The 21,335-nt window shown below is 35.5% G+C and overlaps 3 protein-coding genes across 5 annotated transcripts in view; 1 reads left to right on the top strand and 2 right to left on the bottom strand.

Annotated features, from left to right (window-relative positions):
* Positions 1-124: 124 nt before the first annotated feature.
* Positions 125-8,680, bottom strand: l(3)02640 (porphobilinogen deaminase-like protein l(3)02640). 2 transcript variants are annotated; one of them, XM_028179396.2, is made up of 7 exons: positions 8,385-8,680; positions 8,238-8,310; positions 6,911-7,097; positions 5,821-5,903; positions 5,045-5,229; positions 3,423-3,582; positions 125-2,827 (listed from the first exon to the last, which is right to left on the bottom strand). In XM_028179396.2, the coding sequence occupies exons 1-7, from the start codon at positions 8,433-8,435 to the stop codon at positions 2,343-2,345; spliced, it is 1,224 nt and encodes a 407-aa protein (XP_028035197.2). In that variant the 5' UTR covers positions 8,436-8,680; the 3' UTR covers positions 125-2,342. The 2 variants fall into 2 exon arrangements, with proteins under 2 accessions (XP_028035197.2, XP_028035200.2); XM_028179399.2 differs by having other exon boundaries at positions 8,238-8,306; positions 8,385-8,675.
* A 1,811-nt stretch (positions 8,681-10,491) lies between these two features.
* LOC114246692 (uncharacterized) lies at positions 10,492-19,203 on the bottom strand. Of its 2 annotated transcripts, none has more exons than XM_089738219.1 (5): positions 18,991-19,203; positions 18,609-18,787; positions 15,361-15,519; positions 12,732-14,993; positions 10,492-11,918 (listed from the first exon to the last, which is right to left on the bottom strand). In XM_089738219.1, the coding sequence occupies exons 2-5, from the start codon at positions 18,784-18,786 to the stop codon at positions 11,845-11,847; spliced, it is 2,673 nt and encodes an 890-aa protein (XP_089594345.1). In that variant the 5' UTR covers position 18,787; positions 18,991-19,203; the 3' UTR covers positions 10,492-11,844. The 2 variants fall into 2 exon arrangements, with proteins under 2 accessions (XP_089594345.1, XP_028035163.2); XM_028179362.2 differs by having other exon boundaries at positions 18,609-18,851; positions 18,991-19,177.
* Positions 19,204-20,901: 1,698 nt separating this feature from the next.
* The window catches only part of GEFmeso (Guanine nucleotide exchange factor in mesoderm), a 141,107-nt gene continuing 140,673 nt past the window's right edge, over positions 20,902-21,335 (top strand). The window contains exon 1 of the mRNA XM_028179418.2: positions 20,902-21,220. Within this exon, the coding sequence (XP_028035219.2) occupies positions 21,166-21,220 (55 nt within the window). The 5' untranslated portion in view covers positions 20,902-21,165. The remainder of the gene's footprint in view (positions 21,221-21,335) is intronic.

Raw genomic sequence — 21,335 nt, 5'->3', positions numbered from 1 at the left:
ACCAGTAAAATCTCTGGAAGATCATTACCTCGAACAATCATTGCGTTGGTATTCCGCCCTTGAATAATGTGCATAGAATACGGACCGTATAGGAATAATAATAAATAAATAATAAAAGAATAACTCCAACTTCCCATAGATTTATTATAAATAGAATACAACAAACACAAGGCACCATGTTTTTAATTATATATTATCAAACACCTCTCGATTTCAATAACCTGATCAAAATAAAATAACTAACAACATAATACGACAACAAATAACAGCTATTAGAATTTTTAAATAATAGCTTTTAGAACTAAAATAAGCACTCTCATTATAAAATAATTTGGTCATGTCATAAGTACTCAACAGATTTATTACGTAATATGTATGGTCAAACAATTTTTTTATTGGCGACTGGTATGTCATAGGGCTTCTGGTAGGGTCATAAGGCCCCTTCTGTACCATCGTTCTATTTATTACCTAACAACAAAGCAGACGTACATTCTGGTTTAGAAAGTACGATGGCTGTTACAATTCAGACTTAGACCTCGGGATGATGCCTATGGCCCCCGGTAAACATATTACCCCAGGTGGGTTGCGAGTACATTCTACCATTTGAAAGAAAAAAAAGTTACAGCGCAGCGATTGAACTCTCTATTGTATTAGTAGTGTTCGTCCTACCCTTGAAATCGGAACGGACGATTGATTCGCGCAAAAAATAAGCAGATTAGATTGATTAGATTAAGAGTGTACTCACATGAGCTTATAATGTTCCGTCGTAAGGGCCGATTAAGTTTTCTCGAATAACAACAGCCAAAGCACTGCATGAAGCTTCGGACAATTGTAATAACAAGCTTATATATTCAGTCTAATTTATCTCCATTCCTTTCACATTAGCATTAGCTTCACGAAAGAGCAAACGATATTGTTTGCCGACACTCGTAAAACCCCAGTTTAATTAATCGAAAAATATAATACTTCTGTTGCTTTCCCCCCACCGGAGTGTTCGATCCCTATGCCTACCCTACTAGGGTTATGAAAGCAGCACTAATGCAGACAGAGCCGCCCTATGGGACGACGGAGCGTCAGTCGTCGGCGTACCTTACTGTCGCATCCCAATACTATTCAGACTTCCGCCTATGGAAGGTAGAGGTAAGGAGAACCGTCTCTGCGTAAAAAGTGTCCGTTAAAATCTGCTGAACAAGGGTGGCGCTACAGTAGCAACCGGGTAAATTTTAAAAAATGCGCTCTAAGTTATTAGAATAAGATAGAGAAATAAAAAAGGACGAAAGAACTGTAAGCACTACAAGATCTGTAGGATTTTTTGAAGTGAAAACTTTTTTAGAATCGTTGTGATTTCAAACCGGATGCAACGGAAAAAACGACAGGAAGGAGACACAAATACAAAAGAATGAGACAGAAATATACATACTATTTAATACAGCGCCATCTGTGAGATTTTTTTAATACTAACGTGTGTATGAAAGCTCTTGTAGTGAATTTTAATTTAGGATTATACGTGAAATTAAAATATCAATTCACAGAGGGCGCTACCTTACAATTATTTAGTAATGACAAAATTTTAAGACGTTTAGGATAATTGCATTTTAATTTTGGAAGGTTTCACTTCTACCACGTGTGAATTGCACACAATTGTATTTTTTAACTGTTATTTAGTGCTGAAAGTGGGACACTTTTCAAGCTTCTCCCATATGAGATGGTTCTCCTTACCTCTACCCTCCATACTTCCAAATTAATGCCTTAAGTGATAGGGTTCGGTAAGCAATTTAGCAGCTGGGAGATAATATCAACATCAGTTATACCGATTACAGCCTCAGTCTTTATCGAATGCCATCGCCACGAAAAAATAGAAGAATTCGATTATTCGAGAACAAAAATAGAATTATTCGAATTTTACATTGTATTTAAAATTATACGCAGACTTACACAGCGAGTGTTTACCGACTCGTCGTCTAGTTTATTGTTATATAATTATCATAATTTTGTAAAATATTTTCTGTAAAACATACGTCTGTTCTGGACGCCTTCTTACGTCAATTGGTTAAATGTGTCTAATTTATCCAATGATACTAAGGTCACTCCAGTGTGACGTCACCATTCTTATCACGTATTTGATACCAGAGCCGAAAATACACCATTTACATGAAGAAAATAAATACTGTAGTATATTTTATGGAAAAAAAAGTTTACGTTTATTTATATTTCTAAGGTCAGTGAGGACATGCCCTAATACCAGATAGTACGAATTCCTAGGAAATCATAATCGATTATTAACAAAGTCTCGACTACATACAGTAGCGAACGTTACATCACTACGGCCCAAAAATCTTTCATCATGATTTTTTACCAATCGAACTTCTGATTATGTCTTGTGATATCTTCATCACCTCTAAAGCACCTTTATCGATTAACGAATTCGCCAAGTCCCTACCTAAATTATCACATTTAATGACAACGTCAATTGGCATATTGACGTTGGCCGTCAAACCGCAGAAGCAGCGTCTGTCGGCGACATTTGGCGCCAAATCTTCGCAGCCCAAATCACCAGTCTTCTCGCTAATCCGTCGATTAAGTACGGCGATTTCATTGTCGGCTTCAACTGTTTTGTCGGTTTTAATTTTTTTGCTGCTCGCTTCTTCCGTCGGACTGAGTTTGTGTTTAACGGTTTTACGTATTTGCCCAAACGTTTGGTCCAACGTTTCCTCGAGTTTGGTCGAACCGTCTAGACTCCAGACGGCTCCGGTCAAAGTCAGCTTGTATACATTATCGTTTTGTTTTAGTTTTGTTGATATACCTACCGGAGCGCTGCATCCACCACCTAACGAAACAGCAACTTGTAGAGGTACTTCGGGTATGTATGAGCGTCAATAGGCATCGCCTATCTGCCTATTACTGCTATTAAGCGATGAAGACATCGTGACGTTTGAAGTCGTCGTGGCCTAAAGGATATGACGTCCGGTGCATTCGTATGTAGCGATGCACCGGTGTTCGAATCCCGCAGGCGGGTACCAATCTTTCTAATGAAATACGTACATAACAAATGGTCACGATTGACTTCTACGGTGAAGGAATAGCATCGTGTAATAAAAATCAAACCCGCAAAATTATAATTTGCGTAATCACTAGTGGTAGGACCTCTTGTGAGTCCGCACGGGTAGGTACCACCACCCTGCCCTGCCGTGAAGCAGTAATGCGTTTCGGTTTGAAGGGTGGGGCAGCCGTTGTAACTATACTGAGACCTTAGAACTTATATCTCAAGGTGGGTGGCGTATTTACGTCATAGATGTTTATGGGCTCCAGTAACCACTTAACACTAGGTGGGCTGTGAACTCGTCCACCCATCTAAACAATAAAAAAAATACAAGTATAAAGAACCGTTCTCAATAGAGTAACATCTTGTTGAATTATCTCACCTAAAGTTTTTAGGAAACTCCTCTCAGCCAAGACCCTGCAGTAAGTTTCAGGGTGGTTGAACGGAGCCAACATCGCCAGGACTTCTTCATTGTCAGCGCGACATTCCACCGCCAACGCGCCCTGACCCACCGCATATAACATCTCCGAGCACGGCAGTACCTGAAGTATGAAAGCATTTGTTTATCTTCTTATCAGCCCATAGACGTCCACTGCAGGATATGGACCTCCCCAAACCTCGCCACAAAGACCGGTCCTGCGCTGTCTGCATCCAGCGGATCCCCGCGAACCTCAATAGGTCTTATTTATTAGATAGTAGCTTTTGTCCGCGTGGAATAGATCACAAGCAATGCTTTATTTTAGAACAAATTTGGTTAGCATAAAAAACGTTATGGTGAGCCAACCTTAACATACAGACATATGAGCTTCCGCAGCGCACGCAGCGGAAACTCTTAAAAGGGAAAAAAACCCCGATTTTGAAACATTGTTTATTGGTGCTCTGCTTGTATTGGTCTTAGCATGATGTTAGCATGATGATTAGCCTATAGCCTCAATAAATGGGCTATTTAACACTGAAAGAATTTTTCAAATCGGACCAGTAGTTCCTGAGATTAGCTTAGATTAGATTAATTATTATTATTATATTATAATACACTGTGTATTAATTTTATGTATATTTACGGATATATGTATATATGTATGTATGTGTACATATATGTATATGTATTTCACTCGATTGGCACACCGCGCGTAGTTCGTTTCCAAATGATTCTTGTCCACCTGATGGTTGTCTGGAAGAGATCGCTCTTAGCGATAAGACAGCTAATTGTACTTTTTTGTATTTCATGTATCGCACTGTTTATTTGTTTTTTGGTGTACAATACAGAAAGAATACTCTCTCTCTCTCTCTCTCTCTCTCTGAAACTCTTCAGCTTTATAATATTAGTATAGATGCCATATACTCAGTGTTTAAGTTGGAAGTACATGCTTAACAACTTCAAGAACTATTCCACGATGAACGTATAAATATTATGGAGGAAAATTAAATGAGTACAAAATTTGTAAATTTGTAATCAGGTTGGCCTAAAGAACATTTTTTATGTGTACGAACCAATTCAATATAACACCTATACAAATAACTATACAATATATTAATTTAGCATACATTTTTGGATGAATATTCATTGTGTGGTTGAAGTATTCTTAACATAAAACTTTAGCATGTTTTACATTTTTTATTTCTTGTTTTAACCACTTTTGTCACTATACTTTTTTGCAATGCTTCACGGCCTTAGGGTTAGTTATTCTCGGTTTTGTGTTCAAAATACAGGTTTATATATTTATTATATAAGTTTTAATGTAGTTGGTGAGGTACAAAATGCCGTAATAGAGTTCTGTACTCAGAACAAACATGCAGAGTTTATGAGCCTGAGTAAATAAAAAGTTTAACAATACTTTTAAGAAAATAAGACGATATAATAAGTTTATTTTTATATATAAGTATATAAATCTATATGTAACCAATGTATATATTTCCTAGTCAATTTTTAAATGGTTACTTTTATCAAACATGTCTTAGCACAGGATATTTAGGTACCGTAATTGAATTAATATATTAATTTACCTTTGACATTCTGTTGCCCCATCCCATTCTACTCAACCCAGCACTAGCCAGTATAAGGGCTGAATATTTTCCATCTTCGTCATCCAATTTCCTCAACCTGGTATTAAGATTGCCTCTCACATCCACCACCTTCAACTGGGGATAGTTTCCGTTTAGCTGAGCCGTTCGTCTCAGTGATGATGTTCCTGATAAAACAGAAATAAATTGTTTCCAAGGGAAGACATGATTTTTTTTTTTTTTTTTTTATTGCCTTTGTAGGCAGACGGGCATACGGCCCACCTGATGGTGAGTGGTTACCGTCGCCCATGGACTTCAGCAATGCCAGGGGCAGAGCCAAGCCGCTGCCTACCGCTTAATACTCTCCATAAGCCTCGTTTGAAGAAGGACATGTCATAGCGCTCGGGAAACACCGTGGAGGGGAGCTCATTCCATAGCCGGATGGTACGTGGCAAAAAAGATCTCTGGAAACGCACTGTGGATGACCGCAGTGGCTCCAGGTAGTATGGATGAACTCTACTCCGGTGGCGGGCGGTGCGATGGTAAAAACGAGATGCTGGTATCATCTCGAACAATTCCTCAGAGCACTCCCCATGGAACATACGGTACAAAATACAGAGGGAAATACAGAGGGGAATGAAAACAGTTATCTCTAAAGAAGATTCAAATGCTTAGCGCATTGTTTGTGAACTGTTTTTTATGTATATGCAGTTTGTATTATATTGTTTGCATATTGTGTACCGATTCTAATTAATTCGATTCCCTTGTGTCATGCTTACCTATTACTGATCCTGAAGGTAAGGTGGACAATGAGTACTCCTTAAACTTTTCCTTCAGTACCAAAGCATCACGAGGGTCTTCTCTGAAATTAAAAAACAAAATCTGTTGAATAAAAAAATTATCATATTAGGACTACAAACTATTATATATTATACAAATACTTTAATAATAATGGCTAAAGTACACAGTATCATGCGAAATATAATTTTATACATTTCGATAAAAAAAATCTGAAATGAATTGATTATATTATAATATTACATTCAACTACACTGAGAAAGTTTTTTGGCAATGCCAATGATGAATGTTAGATGGCAGTTGATTTTTATTATATGTAACGATTTAATATTTTGAAATTTTATTGTGATGTACATTTGCAAAAGAACATGTCAACGGCCGTCTGGTGTAGTGGTAAGTGACATGGTCACTACACAAGGGGGTCGCGGGTTAGAATCCCGCCAAGGGAAGATATTTGTATGATAAATATAAATGTATTTTCCAGGGTTATGGATGTATATTAAATATATTATTATGTACGTGTATAATAAAAATCTTACATTTATTTCGGTTATCTGGTACCTATAACACAAGTTCTTTACGAACTTATCACGGGACCAGTTAACGTGGCGTGATTGTTAGTAAATATTTATTTATTTATTATTTATTTATTTAAATTTTGAGTTTTTCTTTATCTTTGATAGACATGAAACTATATTAAAAATCAGCGGTAAAGTTGCCACGCTTTGAAAGCGCCTGTAGATTAGATAACAAAATATATTTTGTGCCGTTAATCAAAATTTCTACTGCAAAACTGTTATTTCTATTTAAGAAACATAGTTCTTTAAATTTATTTGTCAGCCATGACGGTAAGTTTTTGCGATGGTCAGGTCAGTACTATTGTCTAGATTTCTACTACAGAAGCAATACCTTCTAGAGAAAAAAATTAAACTGAGACTAGTGTAGTGGGAATGGCATACGGTTGCATTCTTGTGGTGTGTTAAGGGCTCTTATAACTGGTTAACATTAAGTCAACAGTGGACCTACACTTGTCACATATTAAAAAAATATAAGTTACTTGATGTGATGTACCTTTCAAAGACAGCACCAATTACTAATCCGTCCGGCAGTGTCGTCGGCAAGTCTTTCAGCGAATGCACAACAAAATCTACATTTTTACTCATCAGTGCATCTTCTAAGTCTTTTGTGAAAAGTGACTTTTCTCCTATTTTTGGTAGTGGCTGATCTAGCACCCTGTCGCCAAGTGTTGTCATGGTCACTGAAAATTTAAATAGTATTTTTTGGATGAATTTTTGAGAAGCGAGAAGTGTAGGATTGGGATGGTATGGACATGTTATGAGATGAAATGACAATGAGGTTGATAACAGAGTGTTATCTATGAATGTGGAAGGCTATAGAGGAAAAGGTAGACCTAAAAAGGAATGCTTAGATTGCGTGAAAGACGATATGTGTAAGAGGGGAGTGAGCGAAGAAATTGTATATGATAGAGGAGTATGGAAGGAGAAAACATGTTGTGCCGACCCCAGGTAACTGGGAGAAGGGCAGCTGAATGATTTTTTGGATTAATTAATTTAAGGCATAAAATCTTTATGATTATTCAAGGAACTACAATTACTTAGTCTTGACCACAAAGTTACAAGACAATGGTATTTAATCAGAATTAATTACTACTAATGTGGTTTTTTTATTATATAATTATTTATCTTGTTAATTTAGTATATTAGTTGTGTGAGAGGTTTGGGACATGGAATGTTTTAATTTTTTTAAATTACATTTAAGTCACATTTATGTTAATTTGTCTGGATACTTTTGATGTATACGCCTATTCTTAGGTCTTCTGAAGGAAACCCCCATATGACTTTGGTGTCTTAAATGTTAAGTTACTATGTGATGTTGAACTCAATAGTATTTTATTCAACCTCATATCTTAAGGTTGATGGTGGCATTTAGGTTTGATTATGCATGAATTCTAATAGCCTCTTAATACTACTTGAGTAACAAGATCATCTAACAATAAAACAGCAACAAAAATGGTATTTACTTCGTAAATATTTCATCTTTTCACATTAAAAGTGTACAATTTCCAAAAATATTCGAAATTGAGTTAGTATGCGGAATTATTTGATATTACCAGTATTTTTCACTCATAAGTACTGTCAAAAGAGCGTAGTTAAGTTTTAGTTTTTCTTTTTAGTTAACCTATGTTTTGACTACTACTAACAAAATTAAAACATATTAAATATAAATTATGAAATGTTGCAAAGATGATTAATATTAAAAATATCACATGTTAACAACTTTACAGCACTCTCCTGTAAAATTAGTAAGTTTTGAGATTGTATAGTTTTAATGCGAGAAGACGATTTGTGGACTTCAAGTAATGAATTATTTAACTTACCAATTTTAAATTCCTTTTCCGGGTAATTTCTTTTTAAGCTATCGATAACGAAATTTGTTTGTACAAGTGCTAGCTGAAACAATTATTGAAATGAGTCTCGTTGTTTTTTTGTATTTAATTACACTGTTACGTACGTGTTTATGTTACCTCGCTCTTCCTGGAGCCGACGTGAATGCTTAGTTTCGTTTCACCGTCCATTTTTCATTCAAACTTGTTAAAATTTATATAACAAATAATATTTTTTAGGTTACTGTTAGATGTTACTTTATTGGAATCTTTTTTTTTGAACAAATTTAATTACTTTTGACTTAACATGTCACCAACACTGTAGTGGACAAGTCTGATTTAATTAAATAGGTGTAAAATAAATGTTATTTTGAATTTATTCAAACATTATTGACGTCCATTCATAACACTTTATCTATTATCTATGATAAAACCTCGTTTACATGCCATACGGCCAACCGATAAAGACTTTGTAGCCTGCCAAACTGGTTTTCGGTCAATCATAGACAACGAGCATAAATATTTAAGTCGATTATATCGATAATCAAGACATCGCGACACTTCTTGCTGGATTTTCTGTCAAATTGGAGAACCGTTAAAACAAAATGAACATAATGAAGAAAACGCTTTGCAGACACGAGACACCCAAACAATGTATCCAATGAGTGTTCAGACATCTGTAGACTTGATTCAATTTGGCTTGTCACATTTTTTGCAAAGTTATCTCCAAGTGCATTTTTTATAGTTACATTCTTTTTGTTCATAGTTTGTTAATCATTTGAAATCTTATAAAACATTTTTTAAAACAAACAAAAAACGCTTAGTCGCTTTTGGAAGCAAATTGCATAACTGCGTGAAAATATTCTAAGGAAAATGCGCTTGTAGTGGAACATGATATTTTTTTTACCTTTTATACTCGAAAACATACTATGTAGCTATTAGCTACTTCTCGCCTAAAAAGGGGAGGTTACTAGTAAAACCACAGCTTCTACAGATTGTGGAAATGAACTAGTATATTGACCCTGAAGACATCATAAAATTGAATAAATTCCTGGTCAGAAGATAGTGATTTTTTTTTATTTTGAATTTAATATTACGTTTAGGAGGTAACAGAAGATATGTTACCCTATGAAGTAGAATAAAGTCATGACTTCAATATACAGGAAAAAAGATTAGTTAGTTTTGGAATTCAGAATCATGCAAAGGCATCAGCATTCAACAGTATTACGTTCTATAACGAAATGGTCTCATAATATTCTAGCACTTGTGCTTTGAATTAATAATATTTTCATTCCCTTCCGAGAGTATCGGGATACTTGGAGTCGACATTTCGAGTGATGTTCAATTTCGGAGACATTTGGAAGGCAAAGCAAAGTTGGCGTCCAAAATGCTGGGAGTCCTAAACAGAGCAAAGCGGTGCTTCACGCCTGGGCAAGGTCTTTTGCTTTATAACACACAAGTCCGGCCTCGCGTGGAGTATTGCTCCCATCTCTGGGCCGGGGCTCCCAAATACAAGCTTCTTCCATTTAACTCCATACAGAAAAGGGCCGTTCGGATTGTCGATAATCCCATTCTCACGGATCGTTTGGAACCTCTGGGTCTGCGGAGGGTTCGACTGTATTTTGTACCATAGGTTCCATGGGGAGTGCTTTGAGGAATTGTTTGAGATGATACCATCATCTGGTTTTTACCATCGCGCCGCCCGCCATCGGAGTAGAGTTCATCCGCACTACCTGGAGCCACTGCGTTCATCCACAGTGCGTTTCCAGAGATATTTTTTGCCACGTACCATCCGGATTTGGAATGAGCTCCTCTCCACGGTGTTTCCCGAGGGCTATGACACATCCTTCTTCAAACGAGGCTTGTGGAGAGTATGAGTATGTAAGTCCATGGGCGACGGTAACCACTCACCATTAGGTGGGCCGTATGCTCGTCTGCTTACAAGGGCAATAAAAAAAAAGCTTGATCACAAGTCGCCGAAAATTCCGATCCTATAATTGCAAATAAAAAAATATCGGTGCCATTATTTGCGCTGCCCATTTTTACACAATACAAATGTTTATGATACTCATTAGCTACAACGATAGTGACGACCTTTGCAAGGTATTACATAAAATAAATGATCCGTCATGAATGATGATGCATTTCTAAATAGCGATGCACTAAGCATCTGTGTAAATAGTCTATGTAAATATTCCGTATCGACGAAACCGATTATTATAGTGACGCATCGACTGAAACGCTAAAATTTACACAATTTTCTTTATTCATTGTAAACTTACAAAATCAATTGACATACAACGGAAAATAATAATTTAATTGCATAATAAAATGCAAAGAAATTCCATTAAATGTTTATTGTACTGAATTGAAATGGCGAAAAAATGCACTATATATACTTTAATATGCAGTATAATTGCATTTACACATATCAATATTTCGATGTTATACTTGCATTTTTTATATTAGTAAAAATTATGTAGGTACCACACCACACCACATACATATATTTTCCTACGAAATACGAAGTTGGATTACAGAAATCATAGATCCATTAATTAGTGTAAAATCATTAAACGGTGGATTCACATTAGCTTCACTTTCGAAATACATAGGTACAAAGTTCCAAAATAAAATGTTTATTACAAAAAGTAACTTTTGCGAAGCCTTGCTAAATTACCTATATGTGATTTTGTTGTTAATGGAACAAACCTAGATACTAGATTTGAAGGACACAGCGAAATAGAGTATACGAAAACACAGCAGGAACAAATCGCATCGCTTTATTTTTGAAACTACATTCTCTCTTTTTCGTCAATATTTTTTAATCAGAAATTAAACAAAACATTCCGACACGTTACAACCATGCAATTTTGATAAGTTTCTAACGGCCAGAATGGCCGGACATTGACCTTTAAAAGTTTTTAAGAATCTCCTTCATAGACAAGGAAGTCGAAAAAGTTTTTACAGTTAGAAACCGAATTTGTGTGAATGATAACACGGCAGTATTTTGCTCATACTCTAACTTGCCTACAGCGTATCCGATACAGCCATCGTTGTTGTATTTCGGGGGTCAGTTTCACGCTCCATCTAGATATTTTTGTTTTCAAATTTGGATACTTCGGACAAGTGCAACTTTAAAATGGTTTTGCTCGATTGGTGATGACATCACGAAAAACAAATACAGCCAAATGCTTTGGCAACGTAGCATAGTACGGACAAATCAGTGCATCCGTAGTTATTAATTATTTAATTAAGAGGATATTAAGCAAGGTCGAAGGACCATCACGAACAGAGCGAAGATTCCTTTACCTCAAATTTGTGGATTTTTTGTCCTACTACCAAATCAAAATGCAAATGGACTTAGTAGAGGTTTCATAGACACGTTTTTTCCTTTTTTTTTATAATAATTTGTATATAAGGGTAAAGGCATATTTATGAAAACAACGCTACATTCAATACTGAAGGTACGATATTTTTAAACACACAAGTTTAATACAAATGTATTGATAAAATGTATATTTTTTGACAAGTTTTTTTTTAAGTTGTCAATAGTTCTTATTGGTTAATTCCCAACGAAAGATTTATTGTATTCTTTTATTTATTTCACGCGTTTACTACTTCGCAATCTCCTTCTATTAGGAATGGAATACGTACTGGATCTTCTTGATGATTCTAGAAATAAAGGAAAATAGCATTTATTAATAAATGTTAGTGGATTCATTTTTTTTCCTACCTATGTTGATGCCTTGAGAGGCTATATCAGCGTTACCCTAGCGTGTAGGTGAGCTCAAGCCGAAGGTGTTGCTAGCACTAGCGCTAGCAAGAGCAGTGCTTCGCAGAATCCGTCACCGGAACGGAAACGTGACCCACTGAGAAGATCCGGCGAGAAACTCAGTGGGCTAATTTTAGTTTGGACCACTGGTTTTACTGCTGCCCACAGACATCACAATCCGAAGCGCCTTCAGACGCGTCGTCGAAGTCTTAATTATATTGTGTAATAGTATTGAAGGGTGCTCAATCTAGAACTGAAAATGATTGCTTCGTAGTTAAAATAGGCAGCGTGATGATACCTACTCGTGTGCACTCACACAACGTCCTGCTAACAGTAATTACACCAAATAAAGATTTTTGTGGGTTTGATTTTTATTCCTACATCGTTGAAGTCATTTGCGAACATGAGTTAAGTATATATTTCCTTAGAAAATTTGCTCCCTGCCTACAATATTCAAACTAGAGGGGCCGCGAGAAGGTTATTGGAGGTAGCAATTTTTTTTTACTCTTCGGTTCATTTAGCTTCTCTAAATACACCACTCCTAGGGAGTTGCCAGATTTTCTCTCTACCGAAGTGGTCGTAGTCGAAAAAAGTTTGAGCACCACTGTTCTAGGCCACAACGACTTCCATTGCTTGCCCGTTAACTGCAATAGTATTTTGAACGGTATCAAGTAAACCTTCGCTAACTGCTAAGTTACGGTATGTACACTTACTCGATTTATTAGCTGGCTTGACACCTTCAGTGATCTTCACTTCTTTTTTAATCTTCTTACCTGCAACTCTTTTCTTAAGTTTCGATTGTTCATTACTCTTACATTCTAATTCTACTTCTTTCTCATCTGTGCTGCTAGCCTTTTGTCGGGTGCATCGTGTCGTCAGAACTAATTCCGGCTTCTGTTTGGATCTAGTTGATCTTGTACATCTAGGTTCAATTTCAGTCTCTCTCTTAAAACCATTCTGCTGTTTTAATACTTCGATTTTCTCTTTCGCTTCTCTCCTTTCTTTCATTCTGTATATTTTGACCATGGCCGGCGTGTATCCGTCTAAATGAGTCGTATGATCGTGTTCTTTTGTACTTTTATCTTTGCCGAGTGCCTTCTTCCTGAACGCGGCCAGAACTTCTTTCATGGCGTAAGTAGGGTTCTTGTTTTGTAGGTAATCTTTTTGCATCAGAGGCGACTGTGACGAATCGCTGTTCTCTGACACTTCTGAAAGTTTTCTAATCCTATATTTGCATGTGCTGTCATCGTCGAATTCTTCGGCTACTGTTCTCTCTTTTGCTCTTATTATGTCTTCGGGGTTACCTGCTAGTACTTCGGCCCAAGAGAATTGCCTGGCGGATCCCATGAAGTTTCCAAACTTGCCAATACTGTTCCTGTGTCGGCCTTTGCGTTTCTGTACTATCTTCTTTTTCGATCTCAAATTTTTCGGTGATAACTTCTTCCCGAATATGTCGTGGGGCATCAGCGATTTCCTGAGTCGGGCCACTAAGTCCGCGTCCGAGACGAAAAAGTTCCTAGACGCACACGGCTTCCGTACGCCGTCACGCGACGAGTTCAAAGTTTGCCTTAAAAGTTCTAATTTCAAGTCATTTTCGAACGACCAAACGTTCTCGCGCTCGTGCGGTTTTTTTATGCCATTCCGTGCCAGAAAGTTGGGTGGCGTGTTTTTCCGTCCAAACTTTTTGGTGTAACTGAGCTTTCTGTTCATAGGCGACATTGAGAGTTCTATAAAATTGAGACTCTCTTTTTCTGAGCATCCATTTTTCAGCAGTTCACTCCTGAATAAACTTCTACAGTAATCATAATCCGGCTTCTCGGGGAAATCTAAACTGGTAACGTATTCTAAATATTTCTCCATGAACTGAGGGTAGAATTCAGTTTTGAAGCAAGTTTTGAGCAGCAACTTTATGTCGCCCATGAAATTCTTTTTCAAGGCATGAACTAGATCCGGTTCAGCCAGAACTTCAGACGTTTTCCAAGGTAAAGTCCCGGTTAACCAGTCGAGTAAATTGTATCCAAGCGTTTCGAGATCAGACCTCCTGGAATGAGCTCCGATATGGGAGTCTCTAGAGCTGTACTCCAAAGTACCGTCATGGGCTTTTCTAGCGTCCATTCCAAAGTCTTTGTGCTTTCCGTCAGAGTCCAAGAACTTCGAGGCCAAACCAAAATCCAACAGATAAATAAGGCCGTTCGATTGTGACAAAACAGCTTCTTGGTATATTTCGTCGGCTTCATTACAGTTACTGCCTGCTTTCAATCTAGCATTATTATTCTTTTTAGTTTCACGAAACTCCTTTGTGGTGCGTATCAAGTTTTTGTTACCGAAGTCATCTATCAGCTTCTGGTACGACTGATCCGAACAAACCGAACTGTTCATGTCCTCGTAGTTGACATAGCTCGACAGCTGACGGAGATTGAACGCGTGGTGCCTGTGGAGGGTCCTACTATCTCTATCCGAGAGTATCTTCCGAAGTTTATTCTTCACTGTAGTCAGCTTTCTGTCGCTCTCCTCGTCCGACTGATTAGGACTCCTGTAGCTGATTTTAAAGTCCTCATCGTCATAATAATTCGAATTCCTAGATTTTCCCGGCTTAGCCCGTCTGTGCTTCCCGGAGAGAACCGCCACTTCCTTCGTTTCCTTCTGGTAAGAGGGGGTCGATTTCAATACCGGTATTTTACCGATTCTCGTGCCGTCAAAACCTAACATTAGATTGGAGCTTTTTATATCAGAATGAGTGTACCCTTGATGATGAAGGTACTCTAGAACGTCTAGTATTTGTATGGCCAGTATGAGGACGTTTTTCAAGTCGAGAACGCGTGTCCTGCTTATGATCTTGTGTAGGTCAACGTCGTAGCGAGGTAAGACTAGGAATCTATATTTCACACCGCTGTTCTCGTCTGTGAACGATCCGCTAGCAATGTACACCGGCATGCCGAGACGTTTTTGCTTTTTTTCTAATCTCCATGATTTAACTGTTGAATAAATTACCCTGATTAACTTTTTTGCTGCATATCACACAATTTGCACATTAATTACTTTGAGATGACGAATAAAAAAAAATTCAAATATCTCAATACTCTTATATACATTTTGATATTGTTCATCAAGATTCATTGGAGAAAAAAATTTGAATTTTTTACTTTTTTTATCAAAACTGAAAATTATATACATTTATGTTATAAATTCATCAATTCTAATTATTAACTCTTCACTCGTGGTTCTGACGGAAAAATTTTTTTAAAGAAATCCGCCATTATTGTTAATATTTCTGTTACTATTTAAATTCTTTATACATAAATTAAATGTAGCTCCTAGACATAATTATACACTAAAACTTACCTTTAGCAGCTTGGGCAGTTCTAATAAGGCAATGTATTTCAACAAACAAGGGACCATTGGTGTGTGGTTCAATTTTAACCACATATCTTGCATTGAATTTGGTCACCTCGTTGTCTACGTCATCTGATGCTAAGTAAATCCTACCAAAACTTCCTCTACCTGTGAAGAGATATATTAATTGAGTTGGAGTGTAAATTACAGAGCAGTCATTATAAAGTATCAAGATTTAGATCTAAATGGAGCTAAGTAGAGATGAATTTTTAAGTGGAAATACTTTATTAGACTATTATTGAAACGATTTTATTAGCAATGCTTTGAAAAGGCTTTATATACACCTCCTCTAGCTACCACTAATACTAATTACTCGACAGTCAGTCTATTTACTTCTTTTTTATCTGATCTTGGTTGTAACTACTCTTAATTCTAAACACCAGCACTACTCAACTGTACGATGAGTGCTCATGAATAGTTGTTACAGTTCGGCTCATTTTAGTTTGAACAGAAAAATAATGTTATTTATCGGTAAAACATAATTGTGAATTATAGACAAACTGAGCATCGGAGTGTATTTCTATCAGAACTAGTGAATAGTCTCATCACAATGTTTATTACAAAAAATCTGGGCAAGAAGATTCTATCATATGATGATTATGATCTTACCTACATGCACAATAAAGAAAAAAAAAAAGACATTAATTTGCAAGACATGTATTTGAGACTAAGTATTGTGCAAATTAATCACAAATGTAAAATTTGAAAGATAAAAACTTTACATAATAATATGTACACATTATTATGCACTGACTTTAAACTGTTGTCTATTACATATTTGTGTAATAAACAAAAGGTAAATATACCCATTAAAAAGTTGCGTATAATTAGTTGAAGCGGATAGTCAAGTTACAAAACCAGTTTAGAATACAAGCAGTGTCGTTAACTTTCTTGTGTGTGGTGTGTTTTAGAAAGATGTGTGGAAACAAAATGAATAGTTGTTATACGGAATATACGTTAGACGGAATTATAATTATTGTGGGGCAATTTTCCCTTTTATTTGCCGATATGATATAACTGGAACATACAGTATTCATTAAATCTTAATATAATAATAATAATAATAATAATAAATAATAAATATTTACTAACAATCACGCCACGTTAACTGGTCCCGCGATAAGTTCGTAAAGAACTTGTGTTACAGGTACCAGATAACGGATATAAATGTAAGATTTTTATTATACACATACATATATTTAATAGACATCCATAACTCTGGAAAAGACATTTATATTTATCATAGAAATATCTTCCCTTGGCGGGATTCGAACCCGCGACCACCTTGTGTAGTGACCATGTCACTTACCACTACACCAGACGGCTATATATACATAATATTTTTTTAGGCACTAAAAAAAATATTATGTAACTCTGTTTAAGTAGAGTTTACTATCTAATAAAGATTATTATATTTATGTGTAACATTAATACAATCAAAATTACACTAGGTGTTTAGTAGTGATCAAGGCCCTTAAACCTAGCCCAAATAGTGGATGTGTAGTTATTAATACATGTTGATTAAGCCTTAATTTGAAAGGAATATCCTGGGCTTCAAACTCAAATACATGATTGTTCTACATCAGAATCAATTTGCGGGTACTCATGGCCCTTCAAAATTCCAATACAATCGTGTCAGTATTTTTTTTTATTGTGCTTTCATTTTCTTTTTTCGTAATGTAGAAATACTTCACATCAGAGATCAGTGAGATGGTGGAGCCCACGCATGTAACACAATAAAATGTTAGCTTATTATGTTACATATTCACTAATTGGAATTACAAGACATCAAATTATCATTTTCCTAATATATTATCAAAATATTAGGACATATTGTGTTACACGTAGCTAGAAATTGCACAACTAAATGTGAGAAATTAAAACAATAATGTATTTTACAGCTACATTGCCTATATATTTTAATACGCTTTTATTAGCTTCAAACATATGTATGTTTGTAACTTTTAACATGATTTTGAAACCTTGAAAACGTCGGACTAACTCGAAATCTTGTATACTTATTAAGGACCGATGATAATACAATATATAAAAAAAATAGAAAAAATTGAAATTCAACCAAAAAATGAAAAATAAATAATAGTTTAAAAAAACTAACAAAATACGCATTTATTAAAAGTCCAGCTAAAAAATTTAAAATAAATTTTCATAAATTTGAATTAAAAATAGTGTAAGAAAAAATTATTTAATTGTAAAAAAAGGGTGGGGTGCATGGTATCAGTAGTTATAAATATTTTATGAATAGATATGAGTAGAAAGGTTATTTTGATAATATCCTGAAAAGCAACCCACGCTTTTTTAAATCATTTTTTCTTACACTATTTTTAAATGAAATTTATTAAAAAAATTTTTTCAATTTTTTTGTTGGATTTTCAATATAAGCATATTTTGTTAGTTTTTTTAAACTATTATTTATTCAATTCAGAAAGCAACAAGCAATAATTTTGTCCATCCCACTACTATACTTTTTTCAGATATCACCAATTTTGTTTGAAAATTTTGTTTAGCCTTTTGACTGCCACGTAAGGCACTGGGGTTCTCCGTTGTGGTCAATAGGTCATCTTATTTATTTTGGTGTTTAAATTTTTTGCAAATTTCATATTGAAATCCAACCTTAATCATTTTAAAATCCAATTGTTTGTTGTACTCAATAAATCATCCACCTGTTGTATTCTGCCCTTAAAATGTTGATGAACTTTATATAACATAGCTAGCTACCTTTCTTTAATACACGGATGATAAATAACCCAGTAAAGTTTTATGCAAAATATTATATTTTTGAATATACTTTTCTTAGATTTATAGGTGAAAGAACCTATTAGGATTTTAGACATTATCAGGATACTGTATACCAACTCTACATATACATATATTGTGAATACATGAGGTTGATATCTCAATTCAACTATTCAACCTTTCGAACCAGAGAGGTATTTGTAAGTGTGGTCTTACAATACTTACCTACCATATCACTATTATGTAGTTAATTAGATTAAAAATTTTGTATAACAGTATAGAAAAGTAGCTCAAGTTTTTTAAGTATTTTTATGTTTTACGACATGGTTTTATTTTATTGTTTATAGGGTCAGCAAAACAAATATTGTTTATCTATGGTATCTATCTGATCTTACTATGCTTTGGAGTTGGTTACTCCTATTCTGTAAATTCGAAACACTCACCAATGGGCTTCCCGATCCGCCATTTCTTGAGCTGAATGTCTGTGAATACAATACCCGGCGGTAATGCCTCGTCGTCACAGAAACTCACGTCCAGACTGGAGGTTTCATCCTCTAAAGTCTTAACTTTCTTCTTCGGGTGTAAAGGGAACTGAACAATATCTGGTGCCCGCCGCGGCATTCTAACAGACAATAACTTTTGAATATTTGCCTTCCAAACTTTTACCAACCGTATCACGGAAGATTCTACAAAACATAACACGTAAAGACAATTTACGAATCTAATAATATGCAGCAATCATACATCAGTATTTATTGAGTTAAGTTCATAAGTAACATTTAATGTGATTTAAACAGTATTATTATTATTGATTTTCTATCTTACCTGAATGTTTATGAATTCAGTCCGTAATGTCCCGTTAGTTACTTTATTTGTTATTAATGAATCACTTTCAGGAAATTTTCATTCATTACTAAATTCTTAGTCATGTAAACTTGACGTACTCCGTTAAATTTACATTATCATTTCAGCAGAAATAACAACTGATTGATCGTCAGCCATGTTGTTAGTGTTTTTTTATCATTTCACGAATGGCCGTTTAGATCTCGACTTTTTAGCAATCTCAGTTCTGTTGTACTTTAAAAAATACTCACTTTCTTGGTAGTATCCACTATAATAACAAAGACGATGTACTAATTTAGGAAATATAATTAGGGAATACAAAATAAAATTTAGAATTACAATTTTAATGCCACTTTATTCACTCTTTAAAGTAAAGTCGGCTGTCAAAAGGAGGATTTACCAGCACTGGGAACATTAAAATAATTACTTTCAACATTAGATATGTTTAATTTACAATATTTCCTTTTCGATATAATGAGCTTAATTTATTTATAAAATTTTCGGTCAGCTCTATCAAATGTTGATTGTAGTCGATTTTACTTAATAGTCGAACGTCTAAACCACTAAATTTTATTTTATTTTTTTCGAAAATTATTCCGGATTTCTTGTTCCTGAGCGTTAAATAATTTTGAACAAATAATTGATAACATCTTGAAATTCGCTAGCAGTTTACCTTCGGGATTTATTCGAAGTTGTGTTAATGTCCACAATAGATGTCATATCCTACGATATATATATTTTTTTTTTTTTTTTTTTTTTTTATGATTGAAGAATTACTGGTGGCCCGGAGGCCTTTCCAGTTTCACCAGGACAGGTGGGCGAGCAAAGGCTCAGCCAGGAGGGGTGGGATTTGCTAACAGCTACCCGAGCGCCTCCGAAGGAGACCTAACAGCTCAAGAGCAGCTGCTTCGCGAATGAATCTACTACCGGATCGGAATCGCGACCCGCTGAGAAGACCCGGCGAGAAACTCGGCGAGCTGATTCATGGGTTAGGTTGCACGGCGAACTCTTTGTCGAGTTCGACGAGTACGGTTACCGGGGTCCCTAAGCCTGCTCCTAGTGTTAGAGCTGAAGGCGTCTAATGCAAAGGTTATTGGATCTGATGGATCCGTAAGGACGTGTTGATATATCATTAGTTGAGCAAGGTAACATTTACACATACTAATAATATATCAATCATAGATAATAAGTACTATTAATAATACACTTAATATTTAAATACCAATGGCGTTAAGCTGGTTCGTATTATGACGTTAATTCAAAAACGCATGATTAATGAAACGGTTTCCACGCATTAAGGCGCTCGCTCTTCTTACTTGAATAGCTTTCAGAGTGGTTGTTCTGCATTAGCATCACAATCAGCGGGAAAATCTGGATTAATTGAAGAGATGGAGATACCAAAAGAAAGCTACTGCCAAGTACTAAGAATTATTCGCTTCTAGCAAAGCAAATATTGGAACTAAGGACTAAAGAATTAACGACAGAAATATGCTATTTCTATTATATATTTCTATTTTTCTGTATCATTTTGTTGAATTAAAACCGCACGTTTAATTGACACAATTTTTTTTCAGAAATTATATATATGTACATTTTTGATATTTGTATCTAAACTTGTAAACTATACATTCTTATGTATTCGAAATTTAAATTTACGGTACGGTACGATGCTACCACAAAACATTAACAAAATTGACACTATGTTTTCCTACTGCATACGTTTTAGAATTTACTACACTCAATATGGTGTGGCGCCATAGCGTCGCACAAAATTAACGTGTACCTACTGCCTCGAATCGAGAATATACTACTTAGCTTACTCATGTAGGTTCAGCCAGTGCAATGGGCCCCTGTGTACACAATGACCGCGCTGTGTTTGAATGTATATAGTTAGTTAGTTATACTGCCAACAGTTACATTACCGTGCCTACCTACTGGCGTTTCATTCACTCGCTAATTCACAGCTGACCGTGAGGCCGCGTCCCTCGCTCCGGCCGCAGCTCGCGATGTTTACGCTTGTCAACAAATAAACAAAATGAGATGTGTTTTGTGATAAATAAAACTAATCTGTGTTTTGTTTTTCTTGGGTTTTTTTATAAGTAATAAATTCTAAGATATCTTAATCGATGTTATGTTGTCTGTATTGAGTGCACGAAGATGGATATTGGTAACGGTGATTCAGACCATTCTATGACCTGGGAGGATTTTTTTGGTTCGTATTTATTTTATTGATTTGGTTGCGAGTTTTTTTATATCTTCTGATAACTAAAACATTAAAATTTAAATATATTTACTGATACTTGTTCCAGTTTTAAATCCTATTGAAA

The sequence above is a fragment of the Bombyx mandarina genome, chromosome 24 (genome assembly GCF_030267445.1).
Source record: "Bombyx mandarina strain Sakado chromosome 24, ASM3026744v2".
NCBI lineage: Eukaryota > Metazoa > Arthropoda > Insecta > Lepidoptera > Bombycidae > Bombyx > Bombyx mandarina.
This window is presented reverse-complemented; position numbering and strand designations above follow the sequence as displayed.